The 26172-nt window shown below is 52.3% G+C and overlaps 10 protein-coding genes across 10 annotated transcripts; 6 read left to right on the top strand and 4 right to left on the bottom strand.

Annotated features, from left to right (window-relative positions):
• Positions 1 to 1406: 1406 nt before the first annotated feature.
• On the top strand, positions 1407 to 4813 carry J4E87_009242 (uncharacterized protein; the record flags this gene model as incomplete). Its single annotated transcript, XM_049380820.1, has 3 exons — positions 1407 to 1536; positions 1591 to 2056; positions 2110 to 4813. 3 exons carry the CDS (start codon positions 1407 to 1409, stop codon positions 4811 to 4813), a joined length of 3300 nt encoding a protein of 1099 aa, XP_049229451.1.
• Positions 4814 to 9190: 4377 nt separating this feature from the next.
• On the bottom strand, positions 9191 to 10046 carry J4E87_009241 (uncharacterized protein; the record flags this gene model as incomplete). The annotated part of the gene is made up of 2 exons (XM_049380819.1): positions 9191 to 9801; positions 9857 to 10046. 2 exons carry the CDS (start codon positions 10044 to 10046, stop codon positions 9191 to 9193), a joined length of 801 nt encoding a protein of 266 aa, XP_049229450.1.
• Positions 10047 to 10669: 623 nt separating this feature from the next.
• J4E87_009240 (uncharacterized protein) lies at positions 10670 to 11794 on the top strand (the record flags this gene model as incomplete). Its single annotated transcript, XM_049380818.1, has 1 exon — positions 10670 to 11794. The coding sequence occupies one exon, from the start codon at positions 10670 to 10672 to the stop codon at positions 11792 to 11794; it is 1125 nt and encodes a 374-aa protein (XP_049229449.1).
• A 142-nt stretch (positions 11795 to 11936) lies between these two features.
• Positions 11937 to 12652, bottom strand: J4E87_009239 (uncharacterized protein; the record flags this gene model as incomplete). Its single annotated transcript, XM_049380817.1, has 3 exons — positions 11937 to 12231; positions 12280 to 12398; positions 12449 to 12652. 3 exons carry the CDS (start codon positions 12650 to 12652, stop codon positions 11937 to 11939), a joined length of 618 nt encoding a protein of 205 aa, XP_049229448.1.
• A 498-nt stretch (positions 12653 to 13150) lies between these two features.
• J4E87_009238 (uncharacterized protein) lies at positions 13151 to 14254 on the top strand (the record flags this gene model as incomplete). Its single annotated transcript, XM_049380816.1, has 1 exon — positions 13151 to 14254. One exon carries the CDS (start codon positions 13151 to 13153, stop codon positions 14252 to 14254), a length of 1104 nt encoding a protein of 367 aa, XP_049229447.1.
• Positions 14255 to 15575: 1321 nt separating this feature from the next.
• Positions 15576 to 16877, bottom strand: IDH2 (NAD-dependent isocitrate dehydrogenase; the record flags this gene model as incomplete). The annotated part of the gene is made up of 3 exons (XM_049380815.1): positions 15576 to 15650; positions 15703 to 16695; positions 16791 to 16877. 3 exons carry the CDS (start codon positions 16875 to 16877, stop codon positions 15576 to 15578), a joined length of 1155 nt encoding a protein of 384 aa, XP_049229446.1.
• A 1003-nt stretch (positions 16878 to 17880) lies between these two features.
• Positions 17881 to 18599, top strand: J4E87_009236 (uncharacterized protein; the record flags this gene model as incomplete). The annotated part of the gene is made up of 2 exons (XM_049380814.1): positions 17881 to 17976; positions 18042 to 18599. The coding sequence occupies 2 exons, from the start codon at positions 17881 to 17883 to the stop codon at positions 18597 to 18599; spliced, it is 654 nt and encodes a 217-aa protein (XP_049229445.1).
• Positions 18600 to 19615: 1016 nt separating this feature from the next.
• On the top strand, positions 19616 to 20848 carry J4E87_009235 (uncharacterized protein; the record flags this gene model as incomplete). Its single annotated transcript, XM_049380813.1, has 1 exon — positions 19616 to 20848. One exon carries the CDS (start codon positions 19616 to 19618, stop codon positions 20846 to 20848), a length of 1233 nt encoding a protein of 410 aa, XP_049229444.1.
• A 1080-nt stretch (positions 20849 to 21928) lies between these two features.
• On the top strand, positions 21929 to 22276 carry J4E87_009234 (uncharacterized protein; the record flags this gene model as incomplete). The annotated part of the gene is made up of 1 exon (XM_049380812.1): positions 21929 to 22276. One exon carries the CDS (start codon positions 21929 to 21931, stop codon positions 22274 to 22276), a length of 348 nt encoding a protein of 115 aa, XP_049229443.1.
• A 1482-nt stretch (positions 22277 to 23758) lies between these two features.
• On the bottom strand, positions 23759 to 24982 carry J4E87_009233 (uncharacterized protein; the record flags this gene model as incomplete). The annotated part of the gene is made up of 3 exons (XM_049380811.1): positions 23759 to 23779; positions 23881 to 24748; positions 24804 to 24982. The coding sequence occupies 3 exons, from the start codon at positions 24980 to 24982 to the stop codon at positions 23759 to 23761; spliced, it is 1068 nt and encodes a 355-aa protein (XP_049229442.1).
• Between the last annotated feature and the right edge of the window lie 1190 nt (positions 24983 to 26172).

The raw sequence follows: 26172 nt of genomic DNA, 5'->3' as shown, positions 1-26172 counted from the left end.
AGTCATGATAACAAATTCGATGTTGATATCGTGCTTGGATCGCTCCCTCAGAAATTGGCTGAGACCTTGCAAGTTTTGCTCAGTGAAGCGGAGGAAGCGTCGTTCGTAGGAGTATTTATCAAGCTCCGTGAAGTGGTCTCTTTGCATGTCTTCGATAAACTGCTCAAATTTGACGCGGACCTGGAGATTTCTGATGTGGTTCCTGGGGTACAGCAGTGGTTTTGTCTGAACGGCCTCCGGTACTTCCCAGGGGGTACCATCTTCGTCGTTGTATCCAACAATGTTGTGGCCGGAGTGGTTCTCGGAAAAGCCGAATATAGCTCGTTCAACGCTGCATATGGAAAACGTATTGAGCGCGTAGTATGTCTTCTGTATCTCATACGCAGCTTCCGCACCAACGTATCTGGGGTCCAGAAAATGGCTGGATGGAAGTGGCATATCCTTCGGTGGCTTGTGTGTATGTTCTTCTCTGACTCGGCCGTCAGGGAGGACAGTGGTATTATCGTCGTCGACCAAACTCCGATCATAATCCCGATGGATTAACTCCAAGTTCGCGATGCGTTCTGTAAGTTCTAGGCTCAATTGCACATCGTTGCTATCATCGGCTTTCCCCGTCTTCACATCGACGTCCGGATTGTTACCGGTGATAGCGCGGTAAGGAGCTGGTGGTGGTGCCCCCCTGAACGAAACGGTTGGTCCCACGAAGCCGTCGTAATGTTGCCTCTGTAATGGATCGTGAAAAGGCTTATCGTATTTGCGGAAGTGATAGTATGGCCCAACGGGAATCGGACGATCAGGTTCAACGCAGAGGAACTCGTACACCAAGTCGCGTAGCTCCACGGGGAGCTTTTGATGCATCAGATTCACGAGCCGCAGACAATCCTTCATTGCGTAGTAGCGTAGATACTTCTGATACACGACATCATTGGCACGTGCTGCCTTGTTGGTCTGTTCAAGCTCGAGCTTCTTTTTAGTGATTCTGCGGGAACGTCAGCTACTCGAATAAATAGTGCGAGTCATTGTGCAAGTTTGCCGTAGCTAGGACATGCGACGCCTACGTCACGGACGCAGTTGTTTCTGGCACTCACAGATCTCGTTCGAATTGCGATTGCACGGCCATCCGACGGACGACCGCTTGGAGCTGTTCAAGCTCATTTGGATCATTCATCTTGCACGCGAAGAGCAAGGAAAATTGAAGTCTGGGGGTTGAAAACTTAAACGTGTCGAAGGCGCAACTTATTTATTCTGAAGTCTGAAACGTGAAGCGGGAAGCTCATCGGTGCGGAGTACGACCGGTTGACCCCCACATTTAGCGCGTCACGTCCATTGGCTAGCCCGAAACGCGTCGCGTAGTCACGCCGTCCGCATTCAACCGTCTCCAGGACGTCACCTCGGCATGGGTTGACATGGCCACCATCAAGGCCATCGAGGGCCGCTCTGTGCATCAGATCCAGTCCGGCCAGGTCATTGTTGGTCTGGAGTCAGTCTGCAAAGAGCTTGTCGAGAACAGCATCGATGCAGGCGCCACATCAGTTGGTATGTCTTCGCCCCACGATTTCTGGTTGACATAAGCTGACTGATGGTGAACAGAGGTGCGCTTCAAGAACTATGGCCTGGACGCCATAGAAGTACAAGACAACGGCTCTGGCATTTCCCCTGACGACTACGAAACGATCGCGCTCAAGCACTACACGTCCAAACTCGCTACCTACGACGACCTTTCGTCCCTACAGACATTCGGCTTCCGTGGCGAGGCCTTGTCGTCGCTATGCGCGCTATCCAACTTTCACATCATTACGGCTCGGCCCTCCGACGGCCCAAAGGGTACAAAGCTGGAGTTCGAGCAGTCCGGCAAGCTGAAGGGGACGTCGGTGGTAGCAGCCAAGCAGGGCACGACTGTGGTGGTCGAGACACTGTTCTATAACTTACCTGTACGGCGGAAGGAGCTCGAGAAGAACATCAAGCGGGAGTACAACAAAGTGCTGCAGCTGCTGAACGCATATGCTTGCATCAGCGTAGGCGTCAAGTTCTCGGTGAGCAATCAGATACCGAAAGGGTGAGTGCAGATCCAATATCCATCCACCCGTCCATCGTGCTGACTCAGTCAAGAAAGAAGACGGTGGCTTTCTCGACCAACGCGAATGCGAGTACGCGAGACAACATCTCCAATGTCTACGGCGCAAAGACGATTGCTGCCCTGATTCCTCTAAGCCTCGAATTCGTCATGGACCCTTCGAGCCGGCTGGGTGCCACACAAAGCGCAAAGAACTGGAGCACACAAGAGGAAACAGGTTCAAAAACAGTCAAGATAGTGGGCCACATTTCCCGCCCTGTTGTGGGTGAAGGTCGCCAGACACAAGACCGACAGATGTTCTTTGTGAACTCGCGGCCTTGCGCTCTGCCACAAGTTGCCAAGGCGATCAATGAGGTCTACAGATCCTATAACATCACGCAGTCGGCTTTTGTATTTGCAGACATCCAGCTGGACACAAATGCCTACGATGTCAATGTGAGTCCAGACAAGCGAACCATCATGCTCCACGACCAGACTACGCTATTGGAGAACCTCAAGGACGCTCTTTTAGAGCTATTTGAGGGCCATGATCAGAGCGTACCCCAAGCTCAACTCTTGGGCAAGAAGACACCCACATCCGCCTTCAAGCCGCCAACAATACAACCCCGGGAAAGCACTACCCCGGCATTTGCAGGCGACCGAAGTGAATCGGAAGATGCTGTCGAGCCTCCCCAAAGGACTCCAAACAGGGGTGAATTGCCATCTCCTCAAGACACGCCTGATATGAATGTCCGTCCAGGCTTCGTAAAGGCAAGTCTCATTGAGCGGTTTGCTGGCAGGGACTCCGAAGAACGAACAGTCCGTCCAATGGTAAGACCTAGAAGAGCCAGCTCCTCCAAGAACAGAGAGTCTCCCGAAGAGCCCATGTCCGATTCACATGTCCTGCCACGCAGCCCTTCACCAGAGAGGAAGAATCGGGTCGAGCCAGCGCGCTCAAGGTCACAGTCACCATTGTTTGAACCAGAAGACGAAGCAGCAGGGGTTCCGGTCAGGCTTTCACAACCTTCGAAAATCGTACAAGATTTCAATGCCCGCATAGCATCTCAGAGTCCTCACAAGCAGGAGCCAGTCATCTCGTCAAAGCATATAGAATCCACTGATGACGGTGACGATGAACAACAGCCAATCCCGGCCATAGTACAGACACCGCAGAAGTCCTGGTCACAAAGTACCATTCAAAACGCCTTTGATCGTATGCGTCCAATGCGCACGCCAATCCAGAAGGCTACTATAACTGTTGGTGACACGACGACTGTTTCCACAATCGGTACGGGGAGTCAATCGATGGCTGCCAAACGCTCTAGGATACACACACCCAAGTTTTCTCTCTCCGGTAAGCCGCTGAATCAGACGCCAAAGAGGAGTTTATTCAAGAAGGGTCTGAGCGGCTTTGCAGCACCGGGTACGCAGGCTGAAAGTAGTGAGGAGGAGGAGGATGATGAGGAGGAGGGGGAGGACGAGACTGAAGTCGCGCAAGACAGTCTTATGTCTGATGCACCTGTACGCTCTCCATCTCCGCATAAGCGCCTGCCGTCCCGCGGCTTTGAGGAACCGCGGACGGATGATATCGCTGTCTCTTCCAGCGCCCCACCGCCGCGCGCAACAGTCACTTCCGAAGAAGCTCCCGAAGAGGAATCCTCATCTGATGGTGAATCACAGCCTCAAGCTGAAGCTGAAGCCGAGATCACAGATGATGATGAGTATATAGAAGATTCCGAAAAGAAAGAGAGAGAAGAAGCGAAGATTGCGCAGCTCATTGCTGACGCTGAAGAAGCTGCAGCCCGGCCCACCGAAATGAACCTCAAGCGCGCCAACAAACTATTCAAGGTTACTCAGAAGAAGTATTGGACCATCAATCTTGAGCGTGTCATCGAGACAGATGTGGATATCATTGCTCGGCACCTACAAACTGTACAGGCATCCACCGACGCGTCGATTGTGGAGACCGATGAGGCGACTGCACTACCGACAAGCACCCAGCTGAACCAGGAAGACCCAGAAGAGCGTCTCAGCCTTACAGTAACGAAAGCCGACTTCAATGAAATGCGCATCATTGGTCAGTTCAATCTTGGCTTCATCATCGCTGTACGGCCGCCTACATCCACATCACCCACGTCAGACCTCTTCATCATCGACCAGCATGCGAGTGACGAGAAGTACAACTTTGAGCGTCTCGCTGCCACGACAACGCTAGTGCCACAGCGACTAGTCCACCCACACCCTCTTGAGCTGACTGCCGTGGAGAAGGAAGTTATCCGCGCGAACAACCCCTCGCTCACCGCAAACGGCTTTGTTGTCGATCTAGACACCGAGGATGAAAATGGCGCAGACAACCATGCGCAGTTGGTCTCATTGCCAATGTCAAAAGAAGTCACCTTTACACCTACGGATCTAGAGGAACTCCTCGCACTCATTGTAGAAAGCCCGCAGTCTTCTTCCATGTCCACATCATCGCATATACCGCGCCCCTCCAAGGTCAGGAAGTTGCTTGCAAGTCGCGCGTGCAGAAGTTCGGTCATGATCGGTAAGACCCTTCAAACGCCACGCATGCGGGAGATTGTTCGGCACATGGGCAGTATGGATAAGCCGTGGGCTTGCCCCCATGGCCGGCCTACTATGCGTCATCTGTTTGGCTTGGAGAAGTGGCAGGGTTGGACAGAGGGGGACGGCGTGACGGGAGTCGATGTCCAGGGTGAGAAGACTGATTGGAATGCGTATCTGAAGGATAGCAAGAGATGATGGAAACGAGAATTGGAGATGACATGCTGCAGAAGGACCAGAATACCCATGTATTATTACGCAACTTGCTACATCAACGCTGTTATCAATGACTTAATAGAACATGTCCACGAGTGTCAATAAACTCTGCACTCTCGTGGACGTGTCCTATTCAGTCATTAAGGATGACGCTGGTGCAGAGCATTGTTTTTGAGTACCTACACTTGCGGTTGTATATTACTAGGATAGATGGAAGTAACATCCCGTTCGCAATCGCGGATGTTTGGAATACACGTAGACGTCTCAGTTTCTTACCCGATTTAGGTGTTTGCTCATCAGAGTTCGGCTGCTGGTACGGTCGTTTGGCCAGTACTTCCCGTCGCCCTCTACTGGTTGCGTGTCTTTCTTCTTACTTCTGCATTTATATTCCTACCATCTAACTTCTTACGCTTTCGAAAGGATTTCTCAAAACACATCTCAACACAGTGTCTTGCATCTAACCATGGCGGACACTTCTACCTGGCTGATCGCAGGCTTTCTTGCTCTCTCCCTCTATCTAGACATCGTCCTGGCGCGAATAGATTTCGTAGATGCATTTCGCGAAGTAGACGAATCGCTTGAAGGACCTGAGGGACCGAGAGTCAATGATTATCACGACGAGGATCAGCCGGATGCTGATGAGAAGGAGGGTTGATCCAGTATACTGAGACGTAACAACGATAAGGTTACATGCATTGTATGGCAAAGTTAGGAAATAATGTTTGCTATTCGAAACGAGAGACGTGAAGATGTTGTCTCGACGATGTGTCGCTAGCTGTCGTTCCTCACACTTAAGCTGCGTTTGCGCGTTTGCCAGCACGGCTTCCGGTCTCTCGCCAGCGAAGCAGCTTGCTGTTCAGATAATCTTCAAACTATCTGCACCTTTCTTCAAGTGCAATGTGCCCTTTTGTTATTCACGATGTCTTCTAGGAACTCGTGTATACTACCTCCTTCATCGCCACAGCCATGACAACCCCAGACAGCAACTACGATGCCTCGGCCTCCGACTTCACCTGGCCCAACGCTAAAGCACTATGGGTTATGGTCATAATCGCCGCGGGCCTGATCGTCCTGCGCATCCTTTACAAAGTCTGCATGAGAATGCATCAACGACGGGTCCAGCGAGCTGGTGAACATGAATTCGCCGATTTGGTACAAGGGTCGACACGCATTGGGCTGGAAGACGGTGCGACAAGGTTGCAGAGGCCATCGCGAGCGGTGACGAGGAGAAGCAGTGAAGTCTCGGCTTTACCGCGGTATGAGCGGTTTGATGAAGGGGAATTGTGTGATGAGGATGCGCGGATTGAGAAGAGGGGGCGGTACAGCTATGTGCTGGGTGAGCGTTGGCCTGGGAAGAGATAGGGATAAAGAGGATGATAACCATTTTTGAAGGGATAATGTGGCCAGCGCTTTGCGACACTAGGAAGAGGCGATACGCTGGCAGTGGTGATGGTGGAATGGACGACCTTGGTGCTTATATCGTGGGAAGCCAGCCTCGTCTACTGTTCTTTCCACAAAGCCCCATACCTAGGTACATCGTACTAGATACTTAACGCGTAAGCGTATCTCGATCGAGCACACCCAGACCATTATCCGCACCTGCAATGAATCAGTTATACGAAATCCTCATGCTGTTCGGCCTTTGCCTCGCCGTTCCGTTCGTATCTTATCTGATCTTTATCGCCGTCAAGGAGCCCATGCCAGTGCGCAGCTGAGGACAACCATCATGCGAGGGATACGCGCCCATTTCACATCCGCAATTTTGCACAAGATGCCATACGAACAGCTCGCTGGAAGGAACAAGACGATCAAGTGCACGAAGTAGCACGGGTGTTGCAGCTATCAATGATGTCACCGAAAAAGCTAGTTGGTTGTGTACCTGGAACTGAATGTCTATTCGTCACTCTCTTCTTCTATTCTACTTAATGATCATGAACGTGGACGTGGGCGTCTTCGCGATGTGAAGTGTGTGATGAGTGACATACGCACCCGACCAGTCGTGACAATAAGTGTCATCTACTGATGAATTCACTAATTCTATTATACTTTCTACCTCTGTGCACATCTTTCGCGACACCGTCTTCTCCACATCTCGTGCACCAACCAAAAACCTCTCGAACTTGCGGTACTACAATCCAGCAGTAAAGTCTCACCTACCCGATATGCCCAACTCCCCAACCCCCCTCATCTGGCGCTGGATTCTCTTCAAAGAGTGGCTCCGACGCATGAAGATCAGAACGCGCAACTACCATGCCGGACCCAAGAAGACAGATCCTCAGTCAAATTTATACTACGACTATAGAACGACGCGGCCGAGACCGACGCAGACGGCGGAGAATGCGCATCCGGGGGTGGTGTATTATGCTTAGTAACGGGGTTGGTGGTTACGCTGGTTTCTGAGAGGGAGAGCAAGGTGGTTGGTACCTGTGTGTAACGGACGTGTGCAGTGAGAAGTGCTGGCTATGAGAGAAAGAAAGTAAGAAAATGGCGGAGTTAGGGGACATGACGGAGTGATCAACGCTATGCACTGGAGACGCCATTGTGTGATTCACGTTTCAATTTGGAATAGACTTCTTTTCCAGACGTCTCGTCCTGCGTTGGCTATCCTGCTGTCAATATCATCATAACAACGCGTCGCGCGTACGTGTGCTCACGATAGATACATCTCTCATCTAATTCTTTCGTCTGAACACCATGCCCATTGCTCATCTTTCAACAAATGCGACATGGAGATCGAAAGCATAGCAGTAATCTGCCTAGTCATCCTCCTTGTCCTCCTCATCCAGATCATATTCACCTTCCGGTTACTCTTGTCTCTCCACCATCGATCTCATAAAAGAGATGAGGAGCATGGTCTGCGCAATATACCTATTATACCTCAAGCCATATCTATACAGGAAGAAGTGCAGCCACCACAGCATAGCGTCGCACAACGCCTTACTATACCAGGGCCGGCATATCCATCGAGCTCCAGATACAGTGTCCGATCAGGCATCAGCGATTCGTCGTCCCATTACGAAGTGTCTCCGAGCCTCTGCCATGGAGTAGATGTTCCCAGTGAGGGAGAGAAAACGCAAGCATCGCTCAGTGACTCAAGATACGAATGTGGAAACCCTTTTACGAACGACGCGGTGAATAAGACAAAAAGAAAAGATATACTAGAAGAACTATGGGATAAAAAGCCTTGAGATCGTTGAAGCAAAGCTGATAAGGGAAACAAACGCTGGGGGGAGGAGTTAGGTGCGCATGATAGGCGCGTCTGGCAAGGTGACGCACCCACATGATGTGGAGGGCAAGCCGGAATATGTATATATAGCGCCCTGCTACTACGCTACATTAGCTTCTCCAATAGCTTCATTCAGTCATAAATCACCCACTATCCATTCACTCGGCCGACCACGGATCATGACAGGTATAATCCAAAACCCAAACCCACACCCTCCAAGCATACCGCCATGCTTTCCCTATTTCGCGCTAGGCGTCCTAGTAGGCATCCTCATCGCAGCACTATGCTGTGCGATGTATGGCTGTGGTGTCGTTCTTGCACGAGATGGAAGACCTGGTCTCAGGAGAATGCCTTCGGAAAGCTCATCAGGCTATTACGCTGATGACGAAAGCGAGTCGATTGGTAGTGACGCTTCATTGACACAGCATGTGTTGATCGAGCCGGATTATACAGCGACGACACCGGTGAGGTGGTCGGATGCCGGGCACTGAGTCGAGCGATGATGAGATACTTAGTGTTTGCGTGTCAGGGTGTGGATTTGCGCGCTGGCAATAAGTTGGTGGTCAGAGGATCAAACCGTTGCGTTGGCATTGCATCTATGGAACCGCGGATCTGACGCTCGATCAGATGTCGAACGGGGAGCAAACCGATTGCATGGTCTCCAAAGGCAGACAGCGTAGCTATCAAACGATTAGTGAAAGCCAACCGCTGAAGATTTACGTCTCCGACCACACCAAGTCACCAACTCGCGTATAATCACCCTCCAACCTCTTCTTCACGCAGACGACCCCATCTCACTCCAAAAGCCATGAAGATAAAAGCCGAGCCTAGCGTAGCCATTGGAGTATACGTGGTGATGGTCACCAGCTGTGTACTCAAGATACCCACAGTCCCACTAGCGACATCAATCAGACCAGGAACCTTCAGTAAGCGGAATCATCGAGTGCTGGAAGAGCTGAAGCGAAGGCTCAAGAACGAAATCTATGGATTCCCTCAGGTCGACGAAAATCCTACCATGTCGGATGCGGAATATTTTGGATGGACGGCAGCGTGCTGAAATGGCACACGCAAGATACTCTAAATGTGCATTACTATCTTGAAAATCAGCATGTGAAGCGTTCCTAGAAATCCGTCTATGCATCCTGAGGTCCCATGTCAAACAACAAGAACTCCGCGGGTTTCTCGCCCACACTCTCAATCTCAATCTTGCCAGGCCCACTCACACCCTCAATATACGCGCCATCGCCCTCCCCAAAGACCTGATCCCCAATCTTGATCTGCGCCCCACCCTGCTTAGGCTGCGACCGTCCACCCATGACAACGTGAGCAAAAAGCTTCCTCGGCCCCTCAGCAACAAGCTCATGAACAACCTTCTTGCCCGGGCTCAAAATCGACGCATCCATGCTAAGATCAGCCTGCAGCCCAATAGCACCTTTACTCTTCTCCAACCTGTCTGTGGACTCCATTATCCTAACCAGCTTATCCGTCTTCTCCTCGTCGGTGAACTTCTTCGTCTCGTAATGCGGCTTCAGACCGCGCTTATTGGGCTTGGCCCAGATCTGGAGGAAGTGGACTTCGGAGTCGGAGTTGCGGTTGTATTCCGAGTGGCGGATGCCCGTGCCGGCGGAGGTGAATTGGACTTCGCCGCGCTTGAGGTTTTCGAGGTTGCCCATGCTGTCTTTGTGTTCGAGGACGCCGTTGACGATGTAGCTGAAGATGAGGAATTCGGCGTGGCTGTGTGTTCCTGTTTGGTAGTGTTAGAAAAGAGTAGGCGTGTATATGGGACGGGGTGTACGTACCGAAACCGGTGCCGGCCTTTACTCTGTCTTCGTTGATGACCCTCAGTGGGCCGAAGCTCTCGTGTCTGGGGTCATAGTACGAGGCGAAGGAGAAAGTGTGGTATGTGTACAGCCAGTCGTGGTCGGCATGTCCGCGTTGCGACCAACCGCGCTTGGTGAGCTTCATTGAAGTTGGGCCTGCGGTCGACATTGCGCGTGTGGCGGGTTTGGTAAGAACAGCAGGGAACCAGATACTGCGGAACGTGCTTGAGAAAGCCAGGATGATCGCGACAAGACCAACGACTACTGTAAGTGTCTTTGTGGTTGTCGAGTACGATGTGTCTGTTGTAGTAGAGCGATGTTCACCAGATGTGTCTGTCATCACGAAAGGAAGAATCCTGGCATCGAAAGCGTCGAGGCGCCTTTATAGCTGTTAGTAGGGGGAGAGTTAGTTCGCGCATCATGTCGAAGCTTCATTGACTTCGCGCTTCGCATTTGCAATGAGTGACTAAGGCACGGCCAGGTTAGTAACAGGGTCTTGTGGGGAAGAGAGAAGACGCTTGCTGACCAGGCGGATTACCGATGGATGACGGAATCACCCCTGCTTCTTTCTCAGCTAGCCCTCATTGGACGCTTGCCGAAGGCGTTGCGGAACAAGTCCGATCACAGCACTACGACCAAACTATTGCGATTCGCGCGTTGTTTACCTGCTACCGTTCTGAGTTGACGTACCGGCACGAGGAAGAGTTAGAAACGTGGATTACCAACTGTACTGGTGGTTGTGCAGGTTTGCAAGCATAATCGCGGATCGGTATCTACCCGTGAACCACCAACATGGCACTGACCAACTTCAACCCCGATGCATTCTTCGAGGCCTGGACAGAGAAAGAATACTCTCCAACCCACAGCAACAAGCCGTTAGCACAATGTATAGGAGAATCCTTCGGCATCCCCCCAACCGACAAATACATCTACCGTGCCCAAGCCGAAACAACGCTCCACGCGACCCAACGAGCCATCGAAGCGAAGAGAGCCCACGGTCTCCATGGATGGTATCATGACGACGAAGGAAAGGCCTTCGACCCGCCCCAATACCCAACACCAGAAGAGATCCAAGCCTACACCACCCTCTTCTCCCCCCAAAACAACATCCCCACCGCCCTAAACAACTTCACCAAATCCGCAAAAGCCGACACCCTCCGCAAACGCATAGGAAACCACCTAACAACCCGCTTCTTCAACAACTCAACCCAAACCCTGCTCCCAGCGAAAAGAGACCCCAAAAAGCCCGCTCGCCAGCACAAAAACCCCTACCACGATCTGTGGGCCTACTCCTGCGAAGAACTAGAATGGGCGGGTCCTTTACCCTCAACAACAAACACGCGGATCTCGCATCACATCCTCCCTATCTTCTACCACCATTTCGGCTGCGTCGTCCCGTCTTACGCCGCTTTGCAGGTCTTGGCTAAACTGGCTCAGCCGGCGCGCCCGGCAAAGGAAGATGTATTGCCTATCCTGGATGTAGGGAGTGGAAATGGGTATTGGACGTATATGCTCCGCAACTTCCCTGTTTCGCATATTGGTACGGAGAAGGGACTTGATGTACGGGCTATTGATAATCAGGTTAGTGAGTATAGGGTGACGTGGATCAAAGATACTATTATCATGGATGGGAAGGAGTATCTTAAACGCCATGATGGCGGGAAGGGGTGCGTGTTGTTGCTTGTTTATCCGCAGGCGACAGGGGGTTTCACGGGTCCGCTGCTTAAGGCGTTCGCTGGGGATAGGATTGTAGTTGCGGGGACGCAGAACGGGAATGGGTTTACGGGGTTTCAGGATGTGGTGGTTGATGAGTGGGTGGAGAAGAATCTTAAGCAATTTGAGTTGGTGCTTAGGATGCCGTTGCCGAGTTTTGCGGGCAAGGACGAGGCGCTGTTTGTGTTTGAGAGGAGGAAGTAGGACGGTGGGATGGGTAAGGGAATGTATAGAGGTCACGGACGCAAGGTATAAAGCTTGTGTCATGCAGCACTGTATAGCTGCCCGTATTCATCATTCATAGCGTAGGACATGCCAGTACCTATCGTCGCTTCATTTTCCTTGTCTACCACTTGGCCTCCTTCTTCGCCAAGAATGTGTTCAGGATAGCAACAAGCTTCTCCAGCGCCGCGAGCCACTTCTCGAGCTCAGCCTGTACTTTGCTCTCGTCGTCGCCCAACTTTCCGTAGAAGTCCTTGCGGTAGGGTGTAGCGCTCATGGCAGCACTGAAGATGGGCTTGACCATGAAGGAGTGGTGGGGCTTGAGTGTGTTGCCGTAGGCATCGCGGAAGGAGTCGGCGAGCTCCTTGGAGGGGTTGGAGATGTTGTGGCGGAGGGCTTGGGCAGTGAAGTCGAGGCCACTGGGACAGATTAGCAACGTGATGTTGGGGTGTGAAAGGAGAGCTTACCGGTTCAGCCATACGAGACCCTCAGTGGCGGTGTGCTTCTTCTCCTTAAGCTCGTTCAGGGCAAGCTCTTGAAGTGATTCTGACTGGGCGGGCGCTGCGAGCTGTCTGTCGCGGATTTTCTGCCCGGCGTTAGTACAGCTGTTCCTGCAGCATCAGTTCTAGCCCTCACCTTGATGTTACCGCTCATGTCATTCTTGACAGGCTTGAACGCCACCGAGCCCAAGACGTCGAACAGGGTAGTCGTGCTCTCAGCCGCCTCTAGGAACTCGTTCGTCGAGATAGCATTGTCCTTGGACTCATCGACAGGCACGTCCACGAAGCTCTTCTTGACCGTCTCGAAGAAGGTTCCGCCGGGAGGATACGCAGCTGCCATTGTGGGGTAGTATGTAGTGTTTTGCTGTAGTGTTGGAAAAAGCAATTGAGGTTCAGATGCGAGAAAGGCAGAAAGACGTTTGTTATGGCAAAGGTGGTCTCGGCCCAAGCGGTGAGCTCTGGTGCGTTCGACACGCGTGGCTTTGGTGGGGCATGCGGCTGCAGTGAGCTAGCGCGGGGAAGGCGCGACGCACAGGGTCTCGAGAGGGGAACTGCGAGCGCCTAGCTCACCTTGCACATGGGCGCTGCATCTGTCTTGGGCAGCGTCGTCGGGACGCAGAATTATGTCCGGAGGTAGTTTGTCCTGCGCGGAGAAAGAATCTCCGGCAGTCGTGACCTGCCTGCGGTATAAGACATCATGAGCCTGCTGTCGTCGTCAGATGGAGAAAGAACACCATCACCTGCAGGGTAATATATCGCCATCCCGATCTCTATCAATCGGACCTTCTGATCCTTGCTTGAACATATCTCCGAACCTACAGCAACCACAACCACTAAGATGCCATCGCATATCCACTCGGTAACCAACATACACCGTATAGCCTGCATCCCCGGCGACGGCATCGGTGTCGACATAACAGAAGCCGCCGTCCAAGTCCTCAACGTCCTAAGCAAAACCATCGGCGGCTTCGAATTTGACTTCAAGACCTTTGACTGGAGCAGCAAGAACTATCTCGAGCGAGGATGGTACATGCCACCGGACGGTCTCGAGCAACTAAAAGCCTATGATGCAATCTACTTCGGTGCCGTTGGCTGGCCCAATGTGCCAGACCATATATCCCTCTGGTCCCTCATCTTACCAATCCGGAAGTCGCTGAACCAATACGTCAATGTCCGTCCTACACGCATCCTCCCTGGCACCACATCACCATTGTCAAACTGTAAACCCGGCGATCTCGACTGGATGATCATCCGCGAGAACAGCGAGGGCGAGTACTCCGGCCAAGGCGGCACATCTCACGAAGACAGCCCGCACACCATCGCCACTGAAGTCAGTATCTTCACCCGCGTGGGCATCGAGCGCGTAATGCGGTATGCATTCGAAACCGCGCGCTCACGACCACGCAAGAAGCTCACCATGGTGACCAAGAGCAACGCACAGCGTCACGGCATGGTCCTCTGGGATAAAGTCTTCTACGAAGTCGCAAAAGAGTACGAGGACGTTGAGATAGATAAGATGCTCGTGGATGCCATGACGGTGCGCATGACGCTGCATCCCTCCTCGCTCGACACCATCGTCGCGACAAATCTACACGCGGATATCTTGTCTGATCTTGCTGCTGCGCTGAGTGGCTCGATTGGTATTGCGCCGTCGTCGAACCTCGATCCTACAAGGAAGAACCCGAGTATGTTTGAGCCTATTCATGGGTCTGCGCCGGATATCGCGGGCAAGGGCATCGCGAATCCCGTGGGTGCGTTCTGGAGTGCGGCGGAGATGGTACGGTGGGTTGGGGAGGAGAAGGCGGCGGATGGGTTGATGAAGGCGATTGAGAATGTTACGGAGAGGGGGGTTAAGACGAAGGATCTTGGTGGGAGCGAGAACACGAAGGGTGTAACCGATGCGGTTTGTAAGGAGATTGAGACGCTTTTCAAGAAAGAGTAAGTAGGATGAAAGTAGATATGTACATACTACCTGGATATCAATCAAGCCCATCACCCATCCAAAAACACCGCAGGAACCTCACTCCTCCCCTCCACAACCCTACTCCTATTCCCCCTCTCCCCCCTCACCCTCTCGTCCCCCACCTCCCTCAACCCCAACCAATCCCTCCAAACCCTAACCGCCTTCCCCTGTATCAACGCCTTGCTAATCGGCCCAAAATCATTGCTATCCAAACTCTTCCGCCAATTATCCCCTTCAATCCACACATGTCCATACGGCACAACAACCTTACCCACCTCATCTCCATCTCTACCCGCAGCGCTGTCCTCGTCGTGATCGGGTAGTCCGTCTGGAACCCCCTTCAGTCTGTTTTGGAAGGACTGCGGGTCAAGCGCGTAACCCCGTGTAGGATATACGGTATCCCCTTCCACCGCGACAACGCGTTTTATCCCCATCTCACCCGGTTTATGCGGTTTCCAGAACGTCACTACGTCTCCTCTTTTTACGCCCCAGAATATAGCGCCGTCCTTCCCGTCTTCCCCCTTCTCCCCTTTTACAGCCCGTTTCTTGCCATCTCTCCGCTCCTGATACGGTCGCACGATAACATAGTCTTCCCGACCCGTCTCGTGTGCGTCCGGACTGAGGGTCGGTGCCATGGAGGAGCCACGCACATGCTGGATCTCAATGAAGTGGTCGCGGATCCAGAGGAGCGCGCAGATGGCTACGATGCCGTTTGTGCCCCATTTTAGGTAGCGGCCGCCTGTGCGAGCGCGTGCGGTTTCATGCCATCGGGGTGGTGGTGGTGGTGGTGGGGGAGCGGTGCGAGATGGTGTTGCTGGGGTGGGCTTTGATGGATGCGGAGTGCGCGGGGCTGGATTTGCGGGTCGAACCGGTAGTGAGGGCTTCGCGAACGCTTTCGGTGCAGTAGGAGGTTTCGCAGGAAGCCGGATGGGAGGTTTGGGTGGCATTGGGAGATTGGGGTTGTGATGGGGTCTTGGTCAAGGTAACGCGATGTTGCTCGGCAATACTTGCCCGCGTTGCCGTTGGACGTTGGAGGTGCTGCTATTCTTCTGCAGGACCGCATCTATGGCACACATCTAATATCACTACGAGCTCAGGCGGCGCTGATATCAAAGACATATCAAAATGACCGTTTCTAGTATTTCACGTAAGTTCCGGAAATAGTGAATCGATCATAACGTGCAAAGTTCAAGAGGTATATCTAGCTAGATGGCAGCTATAGTACAAGGCCTAATACATATCCACAGTATGCAATCGCTACCATTCGGTCGTTCAATGCTCGTCAAATCCATAACCTAGTCTACTTCAGGGCCTTGATGACGGCGTCGGCGTACTCGAAGGTCTTGGCCTTGCCACCAAGGTCACCAGTGATGGTCTGTAACATCGTTAGCATGTTTTCATACACAAAGATGATGTCTGGCGCTTACCTTGCCCTCAGCAAGAACCTTGAAGATAGCCTGCTCAATGTTGGCGGCCTCCTGGGTGAGACCCATGTGTCGCAGCATCATGATGGAGCTGAGAAGAAGCGCGGTGGGGTTAGCGAGCTGCTTGCCAGCAATGTCGGGCGCGGAACCATGGACAGCCTCGAAAATGGAGCAGTTGTCACCGATGTTGCCGGAGGGAGTAAGACCGAGACCACCGATGAGACCAGCGCACATGTCGGAGAGAATGTCTCCGTACAAGTTGGGCATGACGAGGACCTTGTCGTTGTAGGGGACAGGGTCGGTAACCATCTTCAGGCAGGTGTTGTCCAGCAACTCGGCGTCGAACTCAATGTCGGGGAACTCCTTGGAGATTTCGCGGGCGGTGCTGAGGAAGAGACCGTCGGACATCTTCATGATGGTGGCCTTGTGCACAGCGCGGACCTTCTTCCTGCCAATGTCGCGGGCGTGCTGGAAGGCGTATCGCAGAACGCGCTCAGAGGCCTCGCGGGTGATGAGCTTGATGCTCTGGACAACGCCATCGACTACAATGTGCTCGATGCCAGAGTATTCTCCCTCGGTGTTCTCGCGGATCAGGACAGTGTCGACGTCGTCGTAGGGCGTCTTGTAGCCGGCGATGGATCTGCAGGGACGGACGTTGGCGAAGAGGTTGAAGGTACGGCGGAGAGTAAGGTTGAGCGAGACGTGGCCCTTGCCGATGGGGGTCGCGAGGGGGCCCTTGAGGGCGACCAAGTTCTTCTTGACGCTGGCGATGGACTCGTCGGGGATGACCGTCTTGCCGTCCTCGTTCAGGCGCGGGGTGACGTCGACGGATTCCCACTTGATTGGGACGTTGGCGGCCGAGTAGATGTCCTTGACCGACTGCGCAATCTCGGGGCCGATACCATCACCCTCGATTAGAGTGACGGAGTACTTGCCGTCGCTGCCCTTCTGTCCGTGGAACTTGGCGACTTCGGAGGCGTATGTCCGGGCGGAGACCTTCAGTGTGTTAGTATAATGCCAGTCTAATTTTTCTCTTCCTCTGCGCCCATCTTCTCTAGGCGCAAGAATCGAGTGTCCCGCGGGAAGCTCACCTGGGACAGCGCGGGCGTCCATCGTGCGCGGGTAGCCTGGCGCATGCATTGCCGCGCAGGGGCGGCGAAAGAGCGAGCAGCCAACATGTTGAGGGTATGGGAATGTTGTCACGACCCAATTGGAGCTACACGGTGGTGGTAGCAGGTCGTCGAGGTGGGTGGTCGCGGCGGGAGGGTTGCGCAAAGCTCGGATACAGAAAAAGAAAGCTCCACCGGCCGCGGGATGTCTTCGTGCGCCAAACCGGTCCATTCCGCCTCCGTCATGGCATCCCACCCGCAACCGCCCTGCATTTCACCATGCACCCTCGACTAACGTCAGAATGCACTGGCGATATCTCAAATAGCCTCACTCCTGATCTTCACTTGGAAAAAGGCGACATCATACTGCACCTTCACACCAACGTCACTCGGCGCAACGGAATGTCTCGAACCGAGTGCTTGTCACATGTCACGACAAAGCGACCCAATACATGACACATCGCGACATCCTACTTCACACTCGTCATTCTCGTATACTCTCCACGACCTCACGTCTCTGGTAGGACTCAAGTTCACCAAGGCGCGTTTTGGATCGCATTCTCACCCATCAGCTGGTGTCTTTCATCGTATGTTTCGTGTACAACACCCACCGAAAGAAAGACACGGCCATTAAGAGCCGTTACCTATGGCACTTCTTCATCTCTGGTAGGATGCTCCTACATATCGTAGCTCAGACTGAGACTGCGTGTAACGCATTCGCAGCATTCGGCACCTGAGACCCTCTTGGACTACAAGCCACTTTGAACGCCAGTCCAGTCCATCGCTCCATGATGCAGCCTCTACCCATCGCGGCTAGCGTTAGCATCCTCTCAGAGAATGCGCGCATGAACTCACATTCAGCTCAGTTCGCTATATCGGTGTTTTATGTTGTGTCAACGCCATCCCCAGTCATATCCGTAGTAGCCTCAACACAGAACTACGGATTGCTGTACAGAAAGGCTACGACCGGGCGTACTCCTGAGGTATAAAGCTCAAAACATTCTGCCCCAGTGATCACACTCACCGCACTATCCAGACATCCGTATATATTCACTCCATCTCTTTTGCAATCATGCGGGTCCAAGATTTTGTTTTCATCGCCGTGTTTTTGTGGCCTGTTGTTGTCGGATCGGCTCACTTAGACCGAAGAACGACGCAGCTCCTCGACGTGAGTATTTTGTCATTACCCAATGATTGGTGGTCAAGAACTGACAACGACTTCCTTCAACCCAGTTTGAGGACCTTGAAATCCCCCCTACAGGTGTCGTCACTCCCATTACGATCTACAAAGGCATTCAGTTCACCTCCATCTCCGCAGGAGCGCTGGGCGTCGCAAACATCACTTTCCTGGGTATCAAGCCCAAAACCCCACCGCAAGTCGCCTCAACAGCGTTCCGCAGCACGCTGCCCGATCTTAAACCCGCATCTGTGACGGTTGACTACCCAGATTCACCTTACAAGTCGATCGAACTAGTCTCCCTCTACCTTCATTGCGTAGCCGCACTAGGCACCGGTCTCTTCTCAGCGCTGGTCAAATGTAAGATCAACTTCGAGTGTTTCGGCTCAGATGGCAAGCTCAAAGCCGAAAAGGAGGTCGAGTATGAACCGGACACGCCGCTCCTCATCCCTGTTGAGGAGCAGAAGAAAGTCAACTTTGAATCCAAATTTGTGGGTTGCAAGGATATCAAGTTCGCACTGGTGAGCAGTCAGCTTCCTCTAGGAAGTGTTTTAACGGCGATCGCGACGGATAGTTGGACTGTGGTTTTGCGTCCACGCGATGCTCAGTCTTGATCACCTGTAGCAGAGTTGAATTTTCTATTGATATTTCATCCGTGGATGTCTCCAAAAGAAGAAGCACCATCTGCCACACAGAGCTACCTTGCATTCAACAGACGGTGCTTACGCACCAGAATCACACTCGCTGGTACCAGAAGACTATCAAGTTGACTTTCATACGATTGACTTTCCTGAATCTACTTCTCATCTCTACATGTTCGTCTTATCTAGCCCTTCTTAGCGGCAGCGCGGCGCGCTCCGGTTGCCGAACCCTCTCATGCATTTCATATTCACTTGCTAAGCTTTTCTGCTCATCTTTCTCCACGCGCTTTCTACGAGCCAAACGAGCGACCCCAGATGATAACGCGCACAGCCAGAGCATCATTATGACCATAATCGCAGCGGAAATGGCACCGAAGATGAAGAAGCCGAGCCAGATACGGTATTCGGCGCTTGAAGTGTTTGGTGGGTGTAGAGGGCTGGGATAGGCGGAGATGGTGTTGTTCTGTAGTGGCGAGGCATCGGTGGCGTTAGTAGCCGCAATGGCGAGGCTGCTGGAGTAAGGAATGTTGTACGAAGACGACATGTCTGAAGTTGGTCTGCGCTTAGGTATGAGATGGTTGCTACTATGTTCGTGTGCTTTCTTAGCAGTGTGCTGATACTTGGAGTAGAAAGAGGAACAGACTCTAGACCCTACTTTGCCGGGCATTGTGCGCCAGGTATGTTGAGCGTTTACAATTGCATAAATCCGAGAGCCTACAATGTGTTGGGGTATACCTTTTAGAATGTCGCCGTTGATGTGACTAGCGCTCAGTGTAATTGAACCCGGCATTGTGAGCTCACAGACCTAATGTCCAGTGATAGTCACCATATGGTGCGGAATCTGTACGGACACCGCGATTGAGCTACTGTATACAATTGATCTTCCGCAATCTTCCTAGGTCCTCCTTCATCCCAACTACGACCAGACGTAACAAGACGAAATCACCCCCATTACTTGTTCAACATCCAATATGTCACAAAACAATACTATGGCAGCTTTTACTTGGCCTAATGCCGCGCAAGGAACTGCTTCCTCGGGTACGACGACTTCGTCTTCTGTCACCACTTCGACTGCAGTCGATTCTGGTGTATTCTACTCATCGGATGTCGCTGCATCGACGTCTACTGCTTCAGACGGAGGAGCGTTCTTTTCTTCAGACGTCTCAACGACTGCTGTTGCCTCCGCTACAAGCACTTCAACAGCGGTAGATCCTGGTACCTTCTACTCGTCGGCTGTACCTACGTCTACTTCCACTGCATCCGATGGAGGCACTTTCTTCTCTTCGGACGTTCCCGTCTCTAGCATTGGCTGCCATCATTGCACAGCTTGTACGAAGACGACCTCGACCGCCAGTGCTCACGCAAGTGCGTCTCCTTTCCTAAAGGCAGTCTCGGACAATCCTTGGAATCCAAATGTAGCACCGCCGATTGATGCGTTACCATCGTACATGGATTACGACACGGTGTCCACCCTGATGCCCAAAGCTACCGGAGTCGCTTTCGATCGCGGAACACCTTTCGAGATGGCCGATCCCATAATGCCAATAACAGACGGATCGTCTGATCTTCATTCGACCTTCGCCAAGCGAGACAGTCCCCGCTTCGCGAGAAACCCAGGCCACATCATCGGCCTCATCATACTGGTCCTCGGCGTCGTCCTCGTAGGTTTCCTAGCGATCAAGTACTGTAGGGGTCTGATTCCCACGACTCACGATCCGGAACAAGGTGATAGCCGCCGTCGCTATCCACATTATGAAAAAGAGGTCGTCCGTGGACGACGACGCCGCCGTGACGGCTCACCTTCCACGACCCATTTTGCTGACATACCAATTTCGGAGGGATATGGCATGGATCCGGTTGACCTTGCTCGCGCACAGAACTGGCAAGACGGCTTCGACGAAAAAGGTGTGTATGCTACACGAGATCACGAAGACCGAAGGCCATCCACTGATAACTTCCAGTCAGTCGCAACGCATGGAACTGGTGATAATGCTGGATATCGACTGCAATTACCCAGCTTTATAAGAACACGCAGCTCGAATCCAAAGTCCCGTCCCGTAAGCGATCTGCCGGCGCTCGCCCGTAATCCGGAGTACCCAGCCGGTCAGCCAGTTTCGCCGTTGAGTGCAGACGGCCCACCCCACGATTATAACCGCACGCGAGATTACAGCGACGTATCACCGCTACATTCGCCCACAATGCATCGCGAGAATCGCAGGTAGTCAGTCCGGTCGAATGTCGACAATGTGGTGTGGTTGTTGAAGATCAAACAGGTACAGCTGTCAGACGCGTTTCCAGCTAGTGGAGTTTAGAGTTTCGCATAGGTATCCTGCAATTTTGCTTTTTTTAATTCCGAGACTCGTTACTTGATACAGTGAGATTGGTTCTGCGCCGGCAACATCGTTGGTTTTCGGCGGTTATTTTGGGTGGGTTTCACTTCTTTCATTTGCTGGGGGCTGTGCTTGGTGTGGTTTAACTATCGTGAAGGTCCCGTCCCCACCTGCTATTGTTACCTGCGCATTCGTTCTTTACCTACACACTCATTCAACAACCACACACTCCCTCGTTCGATCGTAACTCTCCAATCCAAATTACATAAATACAGTCTTTTCTCTGTTCATCGCACGACATGCCTGCACTAAAGTTCTCACACCGCGCCGAGCCCATCAACGCCGAACAACGCATGATCGGTCCCATTCCTTTACCATGGTTCATTCCCATGTGTGTCTTTGCGCCTTTCTTCCTCTCGTTCATATGCTGGGTATTTTATCAACAGACCGTGACGCGGTACAAGAACAAGAAGCTATTGGCAGCGCAACAGGAACAACAGCGCTTAGCGACTAAAGAGGTGGAGACGCAGATGCAACAGTTCATTGGGTCGAGCGTGAACAACGCGAATATTCGCGCGCCACCAAGAGCGATGAGGCATCCTGCTTACAGATGAGTGTGATATGGAAGGATTCAACACGAGTATCATGGAGATGGTCGCAGAATGTCAGGCATGATCACGTGCCGTCCATTTGCTTCGGCTCGGAGAGACCAGCAGTAAGTAGTCCACGGTATTATCACAATTCGCAACATTGTCAACTTACGACATTCTACCAGAACACTCTAAACAGCTATTGTGAAAGTATCATGGCTCACGATCATTCGCACCTCATCGCCACTCGTTCTACAAAAGATCTTCCACATCTGCTTACTACCTTCCATCACCAAGCTCCATCTCCATCATCGCATTTCACGATAGTCTCGAAGCCGGACTTCCAACTCACATCCCAAATTCAACAAACCAACACAACACCATGGCCCCACTAAACGTCCCCAGCGCCCTCGCGCCACTAGCCACCTCCACCTACTCCATCCCCGCTATGCCGCTTGTCACGCAACTCTCCGCGCTAGCGACCATCGTCACCCCGACGACTCCCTACACGCCCATGACCTCTCCATCCTCCATTTCGGATATCCTCCACCAGATCTCCAAAGCAGATGTCGCTGCCGAGCCTACTTCCACTTTTGACCTCAAAGTCAAGTCCAGCAGCTCTGGAGCTGAAGGCGGTCTGTCGACTATAGCTGTAGTCGGCATTATCGGTGGTATTCTTGTGGGCATGCTTATTTTGGGGTTTGTTGTTGTGAAAATGTGCCATCATTAAGTGTGGATGATGGTGGGTTAGTTGTGGCACATATGGAAGAACGGGGATGAGAAGGTAGATGTGATGGGTGTTTCTTGGTTGTTTGATGATGGGATGGGTCTATTTAGTTAGATGTTGGATAGATGAGAAGACGATTTCATGCCTTTATTATTTCCTGCTCTTGTGCTATGTTTGCGTCAAATGTATCTTGTTTGTAAAGAATAGGATTTGTGGTGTCTCCCCTAGCGGCACGCAGAATGAACGTACCTCACGCCCGCTGCCCGTGTACCTCAGCGGCTACCTTCTACGTCGCTGTCTCCCAGGCGTTTCTTCAGCTGCGCTCCAACCTTCCATTTCGATATCCAGGTCGTCCAGCTCGGCCGCCAAGTCTTGTCGCGGCTTCTTCGCCTTTCTGACTGGTTCATCGCCGGGAGTGTCGGAGTCAGATAGAAAGCTATCTCTTCGTCGCTTTATGTTGCGACTAACGGAACGCATAGATCGCTCTTTCTGGTGATGTTTCTGGCTAGATGGTGGAGACGACGTTGAAGATGCTGAGTAAGGTGAGTAAGTGAGCGTTAATGTGAAGCATAGAAACTCACTGCTATCCTCGTCATCCGAGTCGACGATGAACCGTCGCTTTCGTTGCGAGATTGGTGACTTGGAACTACTCGTAGATATTGGGGTCTTGCGCTCGAACGTGCTGCCACTCGGAAGACCACGTTCTTTTGCCAGTGCGTTCCTATGTGCATTGGTCAGATACTGTGTCTAGTCATTCTCACGCGTTTGGCTTACTGCACAGCATGTTCCACCATCTCGTATTCTACCTCCGGGCTGGGCTCTCCATCACTCAGATCTACGATCGCTGGTATACGAATCCCTCCAGCTTTTCGATTAATCAGGTCGAGTTGTGCCGCTGCAACCCGGAAAGCGGTATTGCATGGGCGGCACCGTTGCTTTGGAAGACGTTTTGGCTTCGTGAACGAGAATTGAGGGCAGTCGACAGCCATGAGGAGAGATTGAGGCGAGAAGGATGATGAAATGAAAGACGGAGATGTGATGAATGGGAAGGATGATACACTGTCAATCTCACTTGGAAAGCCGAGGTGACCGAGAGCGCGCTGCAAAAGGTGAGAGAACATGGCACTTATCTATGTTGTTTGCGCTGAAGCTAATTTTGCTGTTTGTTGTCTTACCTGTGAGACTTCAATGTCTCAGCGCCCGTTTGAATGGTGGCAGCAAGAGCGAGCAGGCATTGAAAGGAGTAACCGCAGGACAAGGCGCTCATGCAACAAAGCATGATCGAATATCACGTATCTACTAGATGGCTGCAATGCTCTAAAATTTGTACGACGATGCGCGGGAGCTTGCATGCATTGACTGAATGATGTAGCAACCCGAAATCGATCTGTCATTTCTCCCACATACACCAAACGCCGGGTATTGATATCGCTCGATCCACATGTCGCTAAATACAATCCAACCACTCTTTACATCTTTCAAACTCTAGCCCTTTTCCTCATCAGTCTGGCGGTGTATGCAAAGCGCGGCTGCATGTCTATATCCAGATCTAATGGGTCCTCGCTGTCAAACATCTCAACGTCTCTGTCTGCACGTCTACTGCGTACCTCAACACCGAGAAACTCATCAGAGCCATTAGAGATATCAGAATTGAGATCGTAATGAACAGTATTATCGGGGACGACGAACTCGCGGTCGCTGCTGGTCTCTCTGGCGTGCGTAGGGTTCATTGAAGACGACTTCGTTCGTTTGGCGCTCGTATTTGAGCAGTGTTTTGCACTTGAATTTGCGCTCTTGGAAGGCTTTGCATGATGGTGTAGACTCTTTGACTTTGTAGCTTTGCTTTTCGGCTTGGAATGTGGTCTCGATGCGATTGTAGCGGCTGACTCAGGCTGAGGTTCATCGTCGTCCCACTCAAAAGCGGGATCGTTGGGGTCTATCTTGACCATGACCTCTTCGCCGTCTGCATCCAAGCCTGGTTGATGCCGTGCCGGCGGTGCTTCACTCATCCTGATGGCTTGTTTCTTCGCCAACGGTAGATCGCCTTCGCTGTCCATGATGAGGTGATAGAGATCCACAATGGGTAGCGCGGGTGCTACAGCCATTAGCTGAGTGACCTTACTTCTCAGACCGAAGTCGTCGATATCCATAAGACTCATGTTGATAGTCCCAGGCTTGCTCTCTTTCCGGCTTTCATTGAGTGCGTGAGGTTGGCGTGTGCGTCGCGTGGCAGGCTTACGGATCGGTGCTGCTTCTCCACCGCCATCAGAATCTCGTTGTAGTGTTTCTTGGGGTACAGCATGCGATCCATCCTTTGCGGGCCCGCTAGATGTTGGCGAGGAGCGTCGTAGGACGAAGCCTATGGGTGCATGCAACGTATTCGGTAATGCGCGCGGGCTCTCACTCGTGCCATCGTAGCGGAAACCTCGTAGGTTGGGCTCGGCGAGTGAGACATGCGTTCGACGAGGGTCAAAACTACCGATGTTAGCGTAGAACAGGCGTATTGTGAGCGCGATTTGTCTTGACTTACCGCTGGGGAGTGCTTGTCGGCGCGTCATCATCGCTATCGAGCGTGATTGGCAAGTCCTGGGATGCGCCCACTCGGAATCCGGGACTAAACTTGGAGCCAGCTTTGGGGAGCTTGCGCACCGAAATTTGAGGTTTTCGCCTCGCTCGACCGCGTCTCTCTTTGCCTGTTGCTGGACCCATATTGATTTTCTTGATGTTGCGCTGGAATCCCATATTATCCTCCTTCTGACGAGGGTAATTAGGCTTACTTTGTCGAATGGTTTGACGGGGGTTGGGCGTACGGCCGAGAGAGGGCAGAGACTGGTGCGGATCAAACGGATTGAGCCTCGAAATCTCCAGCAGCGTTGCAGTGCGGTATTGCGGCAGTCCACATCGCACTGGCGTATCTTTCCTCCCTCTCAAGATATCCTGATACTGGCTGCTAAGACCATAAGGCAACAATATAGGAAAACAGGTATCCATGGCAAAAAGTGATTCGAAATGGCAAGAGTGAGTCGGGTATATTGGAGGTGAAGGAGAGGTCTAGCGAACGGTCCGGGACCGGAGGCAGATTGGTCAAGCAGGCGGTATCCTTGCGCAAAGAAGTGAAAGAGGAGAGACGATTGCCATCGTGTGCCGGGCGCTGAGAGGAAGCTTGTTGGTGGGGTAGGCCTACGACGAGGAAGGCACAACCTGATCAGCCATGCGGACGACAGCTTTCAACCGCTGATGTGTGGCCGTCGCGGTAAGAGATCCAGCAGTAGTCTCTGCCCTATAGCTTGCATCGAAAATCTTGCAATTATGGCATCTCCAATGACATCCGCAATGTGCACACCCAAGGTCATTGTCAACGCTGTTGTCGCCGTGGCACTCACAACACTGCCATCGCCAACACGGACGAGCGTCTGCCATCGTCACGCTTGATCGAGGTGCGGGTTCAAATAATGAAGGAAGATGAGACACAAGACACGATAGTAAACAATACCTCACATGTTATCGAGCTGAAGATCCGGTGAGGAGCCCCGCCATGCCACCTGCCACCCATTGGACGCAGCGCAACTTTGCGCGCTCATGCTTCTCAGTATGATACCAGTCACGAAATTAAGCTTAATGGCAGAGAGCAAGGCAATACAGAAGAATGCAACAAGAACAGAACCCCAGCATGGAAGTGCGTGGTACGACCGTGAGACGCTAAATGACGATGCAGCGCATATCCAAGAGAAACCCCGCCCATCGGATGGAGACTTAACTCATGGGTAGGATGGGCTTAGCTGGATTGACTGTAACACTGCAGACAGTCTTTCGGGGCATGACCCCATATGTAGTATCAAGGTAAGCATATCAAGAGAGCTGAAGTGTCTGGCACTGATGATCGGTCGCGCCCAGAAGTG

This window comes from Alternaria ethzedia (assembly GCF_023757985.1).
Source record: "Alternaria ethzedia strain BMP 0044 chromosome Unknown scaffold_33, whole genome shotgun sequence".
Taxonomy (NCBI): Eukaryota; Fungi; Ascomycota; class Dothideomycetes; order Pleosporales; family Pleosporaceae; genus Alternaria; species Alternaria ethzedia.
This window is presented reverse-complemented; position numbering and strand designations above follow the sequence as displayed.